Below are 14546 nucleotides of genomic sequence, written 5' to 3' on the forward strand. Positions count from 1 at the left end.
CGTCGAAGTCGTGCTATAGGTGCCTGGGACAACACATTGCTCAAAGTTGTCCATACGTGAAGGCAGAGTGTTTCGTCAGCAGAAAGACTGGGCATCTTGCGAAGGCATGCCGACTGAAGGGTAAACCAGCGTTCAAAGCTATGAGTCCAGCGTTCAAAGCTATGAGTAGAAATCCCAAGAGACTACATAGCATGGAAGAACAACAACAGGATGAGGAGATGTTAGAGTTACACGTCATCAGGAGCACGAGGTTAACGGACAGCGATTCGGAAAGCATCAAAATCCACACACATGTTGTGGGATTCAAGATACCAATGGACATTGACACGGGTGCATCTGTGAGTGCAGTACCGGAGTCACTGTACTTCGACAAATTGCGTGATTTCCAACTGGAGAAATCCAAGATAGAGCTGCGAGGCTACTCAGGAGAGAAAATTTCTGTGGTAGGCCATATCACCGTACCGGTGAAATATAAAGATCAATTTCAGAACTTGCCTCGAATAGTAGTGAAAGGAGACAAGGCTGCCTTACTAGGAAGAAATTGGTTGAGCTCACTGAAGCTGGATTGGAGTAAGAATTTCTGTGTGGAAGCGAGATTTTCATCAACGGATGAGGTTATCAAGCAGTATCCGAAGGTGTTCTGCGAAACGGGCAGTCCAATCCAAGGCTTCAAGGCAAGTGTCAGGGTACAGAAGGACGCTAGATCGGTTTACTACAAACCACGTTCCGTACCATATGCACTCAAGGAGAAAGTTGAGAAAGAACTCAGAAGACTAGAGACTGAGAACATTATTTGTAAGATAGATCAATGTAATTGGGCTACACCCATTGTTGTTGTACCTAAGTCGGATGGGAAGGTAAGATTGTGTGGTGATTATAAAGTAATCGTAAACCAGGTTCGAGAGGGTAATGTCCCCAATACATTGCTGAATATAGAAGATTTGTTCACAACACTGACAGGTGGTCAGATCTTCTTAAAACGGGATCTTACGAATGCCTACTTACAGCTTGAATTAGATGAGGAGTCCAAGTCATGTTTGACTATAAATACTCATCTAGGCCTATATCAATTTAATAGGCTACTGTTTGGAGTGTCTTCCGCCCGTTCCATATTTCAAGGGTTGATGCACCAGATTTTGCAAGGTATTGAAGGGGTCGTATGTTATTTGGATGACATACTAATTTCAGCACCAAATAGGCAAATTCATAATAACATATCGAATGAAGTCCTCAAACGGCTGGAGAAGCACAGAGTACGAGTGTCTGCTCGTAAGTGTGAGTTATTTAAAAACTCAGTGGAGTACTTAAGGTACAGAGTAGACAAAGATGGTTTACATCCAACCATGGAAAAATTGGATGCAATTAGAAATGCACCCACTCCCAGGAATGTCACTGAACTTTGTTCATTCTTGGGTCTTTTGAACTATTATGGGAAGTTCCTACCAAATTTGGCTACAGTATTACATCCACTGAATGAACTTTTGAAAAAACAGGTCCATTGGAAGTGGTCAAAAGAATGCGATACAGCATTCAAGGAGTGTAAAAGCAAATTGGTAGAGAGCACCATGTTAGTTCACTATGACATATCTAAGGAGATTAAGCTAGCATGTGATGCCTCTCTATATGGAGTTGGGGCAGTAATCTCTCATATATTAAGTAGTGGGGAGGAGAGACCAATTGCTTTTGCTTCACGCACACTCAGTGCCAGTGAGAATAATTATGCGCAAATTGAAAGGGAAGCTTTGGCATTAATTTTTGGGCTCAAGAAGTTTCACAAATACTTGTATGGTTGTAAGTTTACCATCGTTACGGACCAGAAGCCCCGAACAGCAATCCTCCATCCAAAGTCCACAGTTCCAACATTAGCTGCAGCCCGAATGCAGAGATGCGCTTTGATTTTGTCAGCATATACATATGATATTGAATACAGACGATCAGCTGATCACAGTAATGCTGATGCAATGTCTAGATTGCTTTCCCCATCACAAGTTACACCCGATAGGGAAGAAGTGTTTTATTTTTCATACATTGATGAACTGCCAGTCACAGCTGAAGAGATTGGTAGAGCAACCAAACGTGACCCAGTGATGTCAAAGGTAAATGAGTATATTGCCAATGGATGGCCAAACCAGGTAACAGACAAAGATACACATCCATTCTTCATTCGTAGGAATGAATTATCAGTCGATAAAGATTGTATCATGTGGGGTGCAAGAGTGGTTATACCAAATAAATTCATGTCCAAATTATTAGGAGACCTCCATGACCAGCAACTGGGAATGTGCTTGACCAAGAGTTTTGCACGCAATTATTTATGGTGGCCAAGTCTTGATAAAGATATAGAGTACATCGTGAGTCAGTGTACGACATGTCAATCGGTAAAGCAAGCAACCAGCACCAGTACCATTACAGCCATGGAAATGGCCTCCCAGGGTGTGGCAAAGGCTACATATTGATTTTGCTGAGTTAGAAGGACAACAATTGTTCATTGTGATTGATAGCCATTCAAAGTGGGTTGAGGTGTTTCCAATGTGGAAAATAACAACAAGTAAAACATTGGACATTTTACAAAAATTATTTTCTTCATTTGGCCTCCCTGAAGAAATTGTTTCGGATAATGGACCACAATTTCGTTCAGAAGAATTTGCACAATTCACGAGCAAAAATGGTGTGAAACATACCAAGGTTCCACCATACCATCCTGCTTCGAATGGTGCAGCAGAGCGCACTATACAAATTGTAAAACATGCCCTCATAAAAGAAATGTTAGATCCAAATCCAAGGAAACGACAGTTGTCATTGGATCACAAATTGGCTAATTTTTTGATTACATATCGAAATACTCCTCATACAATTACTGGTAGAACACCAGCAGAGTTGTTTCTCAAACAACAGCCTCGAACCAGATTCTCGTTGTTAAAGCCAAATTTGGCACAGTCCGTAGAAGAGACACAATTAAGACAGAAAGAGAATCATGATAAAGGTAGAGTAAAAGAGAGAAGTGTGAAATTAAACTAGAAGGTGAGAGTGAAGAACCATCACCATAAATGGTTAAAGTGGTTACCAGGAAGAGTGGTGAAGATATGTGGTCCTCGCACATATTTGGTAAAGATGTTTGATAATGGACAGGTTAGGTTTGTTCATATTGATCATATTTTACCTACAGACATGGAAGGAGTTGAAGGTGGGAATGATTCAATTATTTCTGACTCATCAGATAGTTTTGATACACCAGTAGCAAATCCTAAATCCAATGTACAGGAAACAAATCCAGGAGAGAATCAGAATGAAAGTCTGAGTCCGAATCAGGAAAACAAAGAGCCTGAAGTTAGAGTGAGTTCAAATGAAAATCAAGGAAATTCAGTGGAGGAAAACATTCCTCAGGATGAGCCTCGAATGAGTTTAGATTCAACATCATGTTTGGAAGGTTCTGTTCGAGAGCAAAGGTATCCTCTTCGAAACAGAAAACAAGTGGTAAAGTTAAATTTGTAAATATGGAAAAAAAAAAGTCTATATCCTGTGTTATGTGTAAACATGAAAGTTATGTATGATGTTTGTTATGATGGCTTCTTCATTAAGGAGGGAGAAGTGTAATGTCTGTAAGCTTGTAATGTTTGTAGCTCCACACTGTGGATGTGGACGTATTTTGTACTGCAATTGCATAGTTAATAATAAAACAGAACCAGGCAATTCCGGAGACTTCCGACAGAGCTGCCTGCCATGTTCGGAAGCTGTGTGTGCTGTGTTCTGTGAATATATCACAATGAGGCCACACCCAGTTTTGGTTTCCGTATTTAAGGAAGGATATACTTGCATTGGAGGTAGTTCAGAGAAGGTTCACTAGGTTGATTCCATAGATGAGGGGGTTGACTTATGAGGATAGGTTGAGCCTATACACATTGGAGTTCAGAAGAATGAGAGATGATCTTATCGAAACATGTAAGATAATGAGGGGGCACGACAAGGTGGATGCAAAGAGGATATTTCCACTCATAGGGGAAACTAAAACTAGGGGTCTTAGTCTCAGAATAAGGGGCCTCCCATTTAAAACTGAGATGAGAAGAAATTTCTTCTCTTAGAGGATCGTAAATCTGTGGAATTCTCTGCCGCAGAGAGCTATGGAGGCTGGGTCATTGAATATATTTAAGGTGGAAATAGAGAGATTTTTGAGCGATAAGGGAGTAAAGAGTTATGGGGAGCGACAGGGAAGTGGAACTGAGTCCATGATCAGATCAGCCATGATCTTATTGAATGGCCGACTCCTGCTCCCATTTCTTATGTTCTTATGTAAAATTACTTAAAAGAAACAGAAATGTGGGGGAGGCGGAAGCAAGAGTATATTACATTCACTCCGACGATATGAGTTGCACCATGACACAGTCTGTGCCCCACTGCAGCTCCATTCATTTTGATGAGTCAGAACCTTGCACTGGCGAGAGAACCACCCGATCAAACAATTAACATGCCAAACTCCCACAATGAATCACTGACAGGTCATCACTGCTGTCAGATAGATGGAGAAAATGTATGGGGCTTCTTCCTGCATATTCCTGTTGTCTGCCCATCTTTAATTCATGGGAGTAAAAGCCTCCCTTTCCTGTAATAAGTCCAACTCACCTGTGACCTAACAGACTTCTAATACCCAACACATTGACTTTCGAATACTCATTTATAAATCCATCTATGACCTCGCCCCACCTTACCTCTGCCACATCCTCCAACTTTTTGTGCCAGCCTGCAACCTCTGTTCCTCTGGATCCTCCCTTTGCTCAGCACTAATGGCAAAGCCTTTAGCTATCAATGTCCTATGCTCTGGAATTCTCTATTTAATCCCCGCAAACATGCAACATCTCTCCCCACCTTCTAAAAGATTTCTCCCAAGTCAGGCGACTTCCCCAAAACATCTCCTAACTTTTGCTACGTATCTGTTTTCTCCACCCTTTCTTGTGAAGAACCTTGGAATGCAATATCAATGAAAGTTATTAGCACCAAAAGAATTCTACTTCAAGAATAAGAAATAGAGGCTAAGACGCCACTAACTGAGCCAGCATCTATATGTGGGAAGATTGTGGCTTTAGAATCACTCCAGGATTTGAGAACATAATCTGGCTGATGTACTGCAGTACCGAGGGAGTATTGTTGGAGTTGCTGTCTTTCGAATAAGATGTAAAAGATTCCATGGCCCTTGTCAAATAAGAGCAGCGAGTTCTCCCGGTAGCCCGGCTAACTTTCATTCCTCAACTAACAGCACTAAAACAGATTATCTGTACTTTTATCTCATTTGCTATTTGCGGGCTATTGCTGTGTGCAAATTGGCTGCTGCATTTGCCAACCTTACAACAGTGACTACACTTTTCTGCAGAGCCAAAACTTGGTCTTCTTTATGCCTGGGTTAAATATGATTCAGATATCCTTTAATTCATGATACCATTGTAGAAAATCAGAGAGTCACATCAAGGCTTTTCAAATAGGGGGGTAAGCTGGCTTCATGCCTTTGGAAGTAACACGTTAGAATACAATGTACACTGGTATCAAGTGCATCACTGAGGACACGGCATTCAACAAGGCTTGATCCTGGGAAGCAGCATCAACCAGAGGCTGAAGGTAAGTGAATCTAACCCACAAGCCTCTGATTCAGAATGTGAATGTGCTACCACTGAGTCATGCTGACACTAACTCTTCTTAAAAGTAATTTTGATTCCACGTGGTGTTCAGTGCTGGACTACACAGACACAGCCATCCACCACTTCCAAATGGAAGTGTAAAATAGTACTGTTCAGCAGTTAGGCGACAGGAAGTTTGAGTGGAAACGAAACAGTGAAAATTTACCCCCGTTTTCATTTCTGTATTCCATCAGAACATCCTTGAATGCATTATAGACCATAATTCACTCCATCCCAGCTGCTATTCAGTTTTAATGACTTCAAACCATTCCAACCAAGACTGGTAATGACATTCTTTCTTAGGTACAAAGAGTTTATGAAGTTTGTATTGTGTACTCTTACGAGCTTTTTCCACCATGGCTTTCAAAAAAGTCTTACTCATTTTATTTCCACATCCACCCCTGACAAAGGAACTTGCAGGATACTGCAGTGGAGTTTTTACTAAAATTCAGATGTTAATTGCATATATTTAAAATATGTTGAAATTATATATTCAAAACAAATTAGTGGCAACATTGGGCATTTCAATAAAAAAAGATTGCCTCGCCACATCCCTAAACTCGACTGTATCCATATTAAATGCAGGCTTAGGAAGGCTTCAACTAGCTAATCAAGGAGGGTTGGTAAGCAGAGGGCAAAGATTCACAGTAATTGGCAAAAGAACCAGAGGGGAGATGAGAAAAAATGTTTTACACTGACTGAAAGGGTGATGGAAGCAGATTGAATAACTTTCAAAAAGAATTGGATAGATACTTGAAGGGGAAAAAAATTGCAGAGCTATGGGGAAAAGAGCAGGGGAGTGGGGCTAATTGGACAGGTCTGTCAAAGAGTCGACAGGAGCACAATGGGCCGAAGGGCCTTCTTTTATGCTGAAAGATTCTATGATTCTAAGAGGGCTGCGCTCAGTATAATCACAGTGAAACCTGAGGGAAAATACATGGGAAGGTGGGGGGGAGAACTGATGTAAGGAAAGGATACAGAACTACCATAATATTTTTGATAAATGTGTATGAACTTTCAAAACTTTGTGCCATTAGCAGGATGGCACTGTACGGGTCTGTGCCATTAATGGCTAAATCATGGTTGATATTATTTTTAAAAAATTGACATTTAAGGATAGCAAAATGACTCCATTTAAAATAGCATGAACATTAAAAGATACATTTGATATTCAATATTTTAATCAGATAGTATCCATAATTGTAGGCTAAGTGTCACTGTGCCTCGGGAGTTGCGGGTTACGGGTTTATGCCTACAATACCCCACTAGACTGATGATGCATAAGGCTGTGAAAGTTCTCCAGAGGCAAAGAAAGAGTAAGAGAAGCCTTAGCCGTCGTATAACTCCCAGCTGTTGGTTCAGAGCAGCAACAGATTGCTCTCCTACTTGACCACAGTCAATGTATGGCCTGGGAGGACAAAGGGGTAGGAATAAAATCATGCAAGTCTGAAATCTTCGATTAATAAAAAACATCTCAAGTTTCTGAAATGTGCATGTGTTTTTAATATTTCTGTTATGAGTGGCATTATCAAAAAGCATGCAGCAAGTTGCACCTATAATAAATACTTGCAGCGTTACTGATGTTTCTGAAATAGAGCCTTGGTGAACTGACGAATGGATAAGTTTCCTTCGGCTGGCCACTTTCCATTCGACAGAAATGGCAAATAAATACTAAACAACACTACCAGTCAACACTCCTGCGTCAACTGTAACACAGAAAGAACCACATGCCTGCTCCAAATCACTCGGGAGTGCGATTAACAACCAAACTGAAGCTGGATGCAAGCTGAGCGGCACGTGCCGAGCAATGCCACCAAGGATTTCCACACAAGCATGTGTACACTTCCAGGAGACCGCTGCAGACACCAAGCCAGCGAATGCTTACCTCACCAAATGCTCCTCGGCCAATGACTTTCAGGATTTCAAAGTCTTCCTTGTGGAGCCGCATCTGCTTCACCTTAACAGTGAAAGGTTTGGCTGAAACAGAACAAAAACACAAACATTACTTCACTTTAAAGGAACGCTGAGGAAAGTGTTGATACACAGCACAGAAAAGGAACTGGAGCTAACAAACAGCTTGTAAATAAATTATTGCCATGGACTCTGACAGCAAATCTGAAGAGACCAAAGCCAGCATAGACAACATTCACCCTAATGCTTGTGGCATGTACCAACTCTCACTAGATCAGAGAACGAGTGGGTGCGGAGTGGGGTGGGGGGGGGAGGTTGAAAAATCCTCAAGCCTGCAACCAACAGCTGTTCATGTATCCTTTTCAAACCCTGCCTTTCATTTCTTTCCGCCGCTCTCCCCCACCCCCCCCCCACCCCACCAACCCCTGTCCCACAACCACAAATATACCAAAAAATCCTAACCTTCTGTACCACCATTCTACTCTAACTGCTTGAAAAGAGCTGATCTCTGCCATCTCGTACTGCAACCCTTGCGTCCTCCTTGCATCACTGATGCACTAGTAGTTGCAATCACCACAGCAGAATGCTAAATGCATTGTAATGCACTGTGAGCTATCCAAAATTTCACGTAACTTTAGTTAAATTATCTGTTTGCATTCTGCTAGATCTTTTTACAATATTTTGGAGCATTTTTTCTAGTCGTCTTCTTCTTAGGCAGTCCCTTGGAGTCGAGGATGACTTGCTTCCACACTATGAGTTCTCAGGTAATTGATGAGTCCAATGCGGGACCTACAGTCTCGGTCACAGGTGGGGCAGACGGTGGTTGTTATATTCACAGGCAGACAAGCTCTTGACATGTTCAGCACATTAGTTTAGTCATCATCATCATAGCATTTAAACCTCAGCATCATTAAAAAAGGACCTTGGTTGGGAACAGGCAACAGTAAACATATGAGAAAAATTAAAAATCTAATCTTACATACCTGAACAATACGCCAAGATACAAGCTGGCGTGTAGATGCAAAAAACTACCAATGCTTTGGGGAATAGGGAAAATAAGGACTATAAATTTACTACTATTTACTGAAAGGAAATGGGTAATAACCACCAAATCTTTTGAGATGGGGGGGGGGGGGGGAGGGAGGGAAGAAGGATGTGCCCACTATTGCAGTATGAGAGAGAGTAAACATCAGTAACCACCCAGAGGTCATGTAAGGCGCTATATAAATACAAGTTCTTTCTTTCACTGTCTGGAGTCATGTTGGTAAATAAATTCCCTGTAGTGATCAGGCAAGATGCCAGGAAATGTTCTGCATGTAGGTTCTTATCATATGACGCACACATGATTGAACCCACGCAACTACATCCAAGTAATCTGGGGTTCTGCCATGCCTTAAGTGGCGTTGCATGATTGAAGATATCAATTATAGTGACAAGTGCACTTCAACTGTTGACGAGCACTCAATCATGTCATGAATGTAAAACCTCCAGTGTGGAAGCTGGAGAATTTAACTATATTAAGCACTATCAAAATCCTTCATGATGTTGGCCACTGGTTGATGAGGGAAGAGATAGGACTAAAAACACTCAACAGGCCCCATGACGTTTGCGGTGTAGGTTATGAAAAAAAAAAGTGATATAGTGCAATCTCTGTTCAGAGCTCAGGCAGAATTTTAAATCGAGCAGTGAGCTTTGCTCTTGCAGCAGCATTACCTGAGCACCCAGCCTTGTAATCATCGGAATATAGGAACAGGAGGCTGCCATTTAGCCCATCGAGCCTGTTCCGCCATTCAGGGAGATCATTGTTGATCTGCGACCAAACTCCATATATCCACCGTTGGCCCATAACCCTTAATACATTTTGTTAACAAAAATCTATCAATCTCAGATTTATAATTATCAATTGATTGGGAAGCAATTGCCGTTTGCAGGAGAGAGTTCAAAACTTCTTTCACCCTGTATTTCCTAATTTCACTCGAACAGTTTGGCTCTAATTTTTAGACTATGCCCCCTAGTCCAAGAATCCCCAACCAGCGGAAATAATTCCTCTCTATCTACCCTATCAGTTCTCCTTAATATCTTGAAAACTTTGATCAGATCACCCCATAACCTTCTAAATTCTAGGGAAAACACCCAAATTTGATAGATTGAGTAGACTGGATCTTTACTTGTCGGAGTTCAGAAGGATGAGGGGTGATCTTCGAGAAACATTTAAAATAATGAAAGGGATAGACAAGATAGAGGCAGAGAGGTTGTTTCCACTGGTCGGGGAGACTAGAACTAGGGGGCACAGCCTCAAAATACGGGGGAGCCAATTTAAAACCGAGTTGAGAAGGAATTTCTTCTCCCAGAGGGTTGTGAATCTGTGGAATTCTCTGCCCAAGGAAGCAGTTGAGGCTAGCTCATTGAATGTATTCAAATCACAGATAGATAAATTTTTAACCAACAAGGGAATTAAGGGTTAAGGGGAGCGGGCGGGTAAGTGGAGCTGAGTCCACGGCCAGATCAGCCATGATCTTGTTGAATGGCGGAGCAGGCTCAAGGGGCTAGATGGCCTACTCCTGTTCCTAATTCTTATGTTCTTATGTTTATGTTCTAATCTCTTCTCGTAACTCAACCCTTGAATTCCGGGTATCATTCTGGTAAACCTACACTGCACTCTCTCCAAGGACAATAAGGTGTGGTGCTAACAGAACTACTCACAGGCGTGGTCTAACTAGTGCTTCGTATAGCTACAGCATAACCTCTACCCCCTTGTATTCTAGTCTAAGAACATAAGAAATAGGAACAGGAGTAGGCCACACGGCCCCTCGAGCCTACTCCGCCATTCAATAAGATCATGGCTGATCTGATCATGGACTCAGCTCCACTTCCCGCCCGCTCCCCATAACCCCTTATCGTTTAAGAAACTGTCTATTTCTGTTTTAAATTTATTCAATGTCCCAGCTTCCACAGCTCTCTGAGGCAGCGAATTCCACAGATTTACAAACCTCAGAGAAGAAATTTCTCCTCATCTGTTTTAAATGGGCGGCCCCTTATTCTAAGATCATACCCTTTAGTTCTAGTCTCTCCCATCAGTGGAAACATCCTCTCTGCATCCACCTTATCAAGCCCCCTCATAATCTTATACGTTTCGATAAGATCACTTCTCATTCTTTGAATTGCAATGAGTAGAGGCCCAACCTACTCAACCTTTCCTCATAAGTCAAACCCCTCATCCCCGGAATCAACCTAGTGAACCTTCTCTGAACTGCCTCCAAAGTATATCCTTTCGTAAATATGGAAACCAAAACTGCACGCAGTATTCCAGGTGTGGCCTCACCAATACCTTATATAGCTGTTGCAAGACTTCCCTGCTTTTATACTCCATCCCCTTTGCAATAAAGGCCAAGATACCATTGGCCTTCCTGATCACTTGCTGTACCTGCATACTATCCTTTTGTGTTTCATGCACAGGATCCCCCAGGTCCCGCTGTACTGCGGCACTTTGCAATCTTTCTCCATTTAAATAATAACTTGCTCTTTGATTTTTTTTCTGCCACTCACACTTTCCATCTGCCAAATTTTTGTCCACTCACTTAGCCTGTCTATGTCCTTTTGCAGATTTTGTGTGTCCTCCTCACACATTGCTTTTCCTCCCATCTTTGTATCGTCAGAAAACTTGGCTACATTACACTCAGTCCCTTCTTCCAAGTCGTTAATATTGTAAATAGTTGGGGTCCCAGCACTGATCCCTACGGCACCCCACTAGTTACTGGTTGCCAACCAGAGAATTAACTATTTATCCCGACTCTCTGTTCTCTGTTAGGTAGCCAATCGTCTATCCATGCTAATATATTATCCCCAACCCCGTGAACTTATATCTTGTGCAGTAACCATTTATGTGACACCGAGGCTTGGGGGTCCAGGTACATAGATCATTAAAATGGTCATGAACAGGTACAGAAAATAATCAAAAAGGCTAATGGAATGTGGCCTTTATATCTAGATACCATTAGCCTTTTTGATTATTTTCTGTACCTGTTCATAGAAACATAAAAAATAGGTGCAGGAGTAGGCCATTCGGCCCTTCGAGCCTGCACCACCATTCAATAAGATCATGGCTGATCATTCACCTCAGTACCCCTTTCCTGCTCTTTCTCCATATCCCTTGATTCCTTTAGCTGTAAGGGCCATATCTAATTCCCTCTTGAATATATCAAATGAACTGGCATCAACAACTCTCTGCGTAGGTAATTCCACAGATTAACAACTCACTGAGTGAAGAAGTTTCTCCTCATCTCAGTCCTAAATGGCTTACCCCTTATCCTTAGACTGTGACCATTTTAATGATGTACCTGGACCCCCAAGTCTCGTTGGACGTCCACTGTTTTTAGCTTTTTCACCATTTAGAAATTATTTTTAAGTCCAAAGGGGCTGTCCTCACATTTGCCCACATTGAAATCTATTTGCTACAGTTTTGCCCATTCACTTAATCTATCGATACCCCTTTGCAATTTTATGCTTTCATCTACACTGCCTATAATGCTGCCTATCTTTATGTCCTCAGCAAATTTGAAAATATGTCTTTCTATGCCATCATCTAAGGCATTAATAAATACAGTGAATAGTTGAACCCCCAACACATATCCCTGCAGAACACCACTATTCACATCCTGCCAATTAGAATACCTACCCATTATCCCTACTCTCGGTCTTCTACCACTCAGCCAATTTCCTAACAAGGTGTCTTCAATTCCACAGGCTTCTACCTTTGTTAACAGTCTCTTATGTGGAACTTTATCAAATACCTTCTGGAAGTCCATAAAAATTCTCCGAGACATTCTCCTGTCCACTACTTTAGTCACCTCCTCAAAACATTCAATCAGGTTTGCCAGGCATGATCTACCTTTCACTAATCCATGCTGGCTCTCTTTGATCAACTGAAAATTTGAGATGCGTGGTCACCCTATCCTTTTAGTAATTTCCTGACAACAGATATTAGACTAACTGGTCTATAATTCCCTGGTTTCCCTCTTTCGCCATTCTTACATAGTGGAGTGACATGTGCAATTTTCCAACATAAAGGAACAGTTCCTGAATTGAGAGAACTTTGATTGTAAATGGTCATGGGGATTTACCACTCTTTAGTGCCATTATTTTCTTCATTACTTTTATTTAATTTATATAAATTTTATTGAGACTACCCTGTCCCTGATTCAATATTAGTTTCCTTGGGATTTCTGGCATAATATCCTCTTCCTCTACTGTAAATACTGACTCAAAGTAATTATTCAACATGTCTGCCATTTCCTTATCATTGACAATATCAGCAATATTTTTTAATGGGCCAACATTGCTTCTGAGTACCTTCTTTTTCCTAATATAGTTGTAAAAATTCTGTGTTGATTTTGATACCCCTTGCAAGTTTATTTTCATACTCCCCTTTTGCAACTCTTACTATCGGTTTTGTGACCCTTTGCTATTCTTTGTATCTTTCCCATTCGCCAGGATCTGTGCTATTTTTTGCATTTTTGTAGGCTTTTTCTTTTCGTTTTATGCTGTCCCTTACCTCTTCAGTCATCCATGGCTGTTTTTTTGGCAAGTCGAGCTCTTGTCCCTCAGGTATAAACTGCTTCTATATCACATTAAAATATTTTTTCAACATCTCCCACTGATCGTCTGTCATTTTACCCAATAACAGATTTGCCTAGTTTACTATGAACAGTCCCCATCTCATTCCGTTGAAGTTAGTCTTACCTAAAACTAGAATCTTAGTAGCTGTTTCTCCCTTTCAAACACTAATCACTCCAGGGTATACTCAGTACTCTTGATTTAAAAGGCAGCTATTTTTTTTAAACAATGCAGCACCAAACTATGGATCTCCTGCATGGGGACCACAGTTAGAATCCCAGTCTTGAGTGGGTTTCCTTGTAAGGAATGACTTGTACTAATATCAGCTGAATTGTTTGATGGTTGCAATACTATGGGCAGGAATGGTTGGCTGGGATCCTTCATATATGCCAGCCTTCAACTTTCTGCGACAATGGACCACATGTCACTGTTTGCTCCTACTCAGAGTCCTTGTGGTAAGGTTGGACTGAGGGAGCAGGGTGTCAGGTTGGACCGAGGGAGGAGAGTATCAGGTTTGACCGAGGGAGGAGAGTGTCAGGTTACATAAGATATACGGCAAAGAAACAGGCCGTTCGGCCCAACGTCCAAGCCGGCGTTAATGCTTCACTCGAGCCTCCTCCCGTCTTTCCTCATCTGAATCCATCAACATAACCCTCGATTCCCTTCTCCCTCATATGCTTGTCCACCCTCCCCTTAAATGCAACCATACTAATGGCTTCAACCACTCCCTGTGGTAGTGAGTTCCACACTCTCACCATTCTTTGGATAAATAAGTTTCTTCTGAATTCCCTATTTGGATTTTTGGTGAATATCATATATTGATGGCCTCTGGTTATGCTCTTCTCCACAAGTGGAAACACTCTCTGAATCTATCTACGATCAAAACCTTTCATGATTTTAAAGACCTCTATTAGGTCACCCCTCAAGAGAAAAGAGACGCAGTCTGTTCAAGCATGCTGAGAGAGGAATGGTATGGAACGATTGAAAGAAGAGAGTGCATCTTCATGAAAGTGTAGGGAATTGAAAGAAAGAAAGACTTAGACTTATATAGCGCCTTTCACGATTACCGGACGTAGTGAACTGAAGGAGTAATGTCTCTGAAACGGGTCTGGTGGTGGTAGATTGCCTCTGTGAACTGGCCAGAGGTCAAATGAGAGTGTGCAACTTTTGGACGAATTGATGATCTGGATTGATCTGTTGGAAATCTAAATGCCACTGTGATTTTGCTTTTTTTTTAAAAAAAAAAGTCCATCATTTGCAATTTAAAAATGTCTAAAATTAACCAGAATGGATAATTTTTAATGTAAATATTCTAATATTAACAGAGGAAACTGCCCCAGATTCACTAGAAATTGCACT

At 41.4% G+C, this 14546-nt stretch overlaps 1 protein-coding gene across 1 annotated transcript in view; it reads right to left on the minus strand.

Moving 5' to 3' along the window:
• LOC139250262 (serine/threonine-protein kinase MRCK alpha-like) overlaps positions 1-14546 on the minus strand; it is a gene marked incomplete at its 3' end in the record, with an annotated part of 472269 nt that overhangs the window by 425375 nt on the left and 32348 nt on the right. Inside the window, exon 2 of the mRNA XM_070872760.1 lies at positions 7549-7640. Within this exon, the coding sequence (XP_070728861.1) occupies positions 7549-7611 (63 nt within the window). The remainder of the gene's footprint in view (positions 1-7548; positions 7641-14546) is intronic.

The sequence above is a fragment of the Pristiophorus japonicus genome, unplaced genomic scaffold (genome assembly GCF_044704955.1).
Source record: "Pristiophorus japonicus isolate sPriJap1 unplaced genomic scaffold, sPriJap1.hap1 HAP1_SCAFFOLD_360, whole genome shotgun sequence".
Lineage (NCBI taxonomy): Eukaryota > Metazoa > Chordata > Chondrichthyes > Pristiophoridae > Pristiophorus > Pristiophorus japonicus.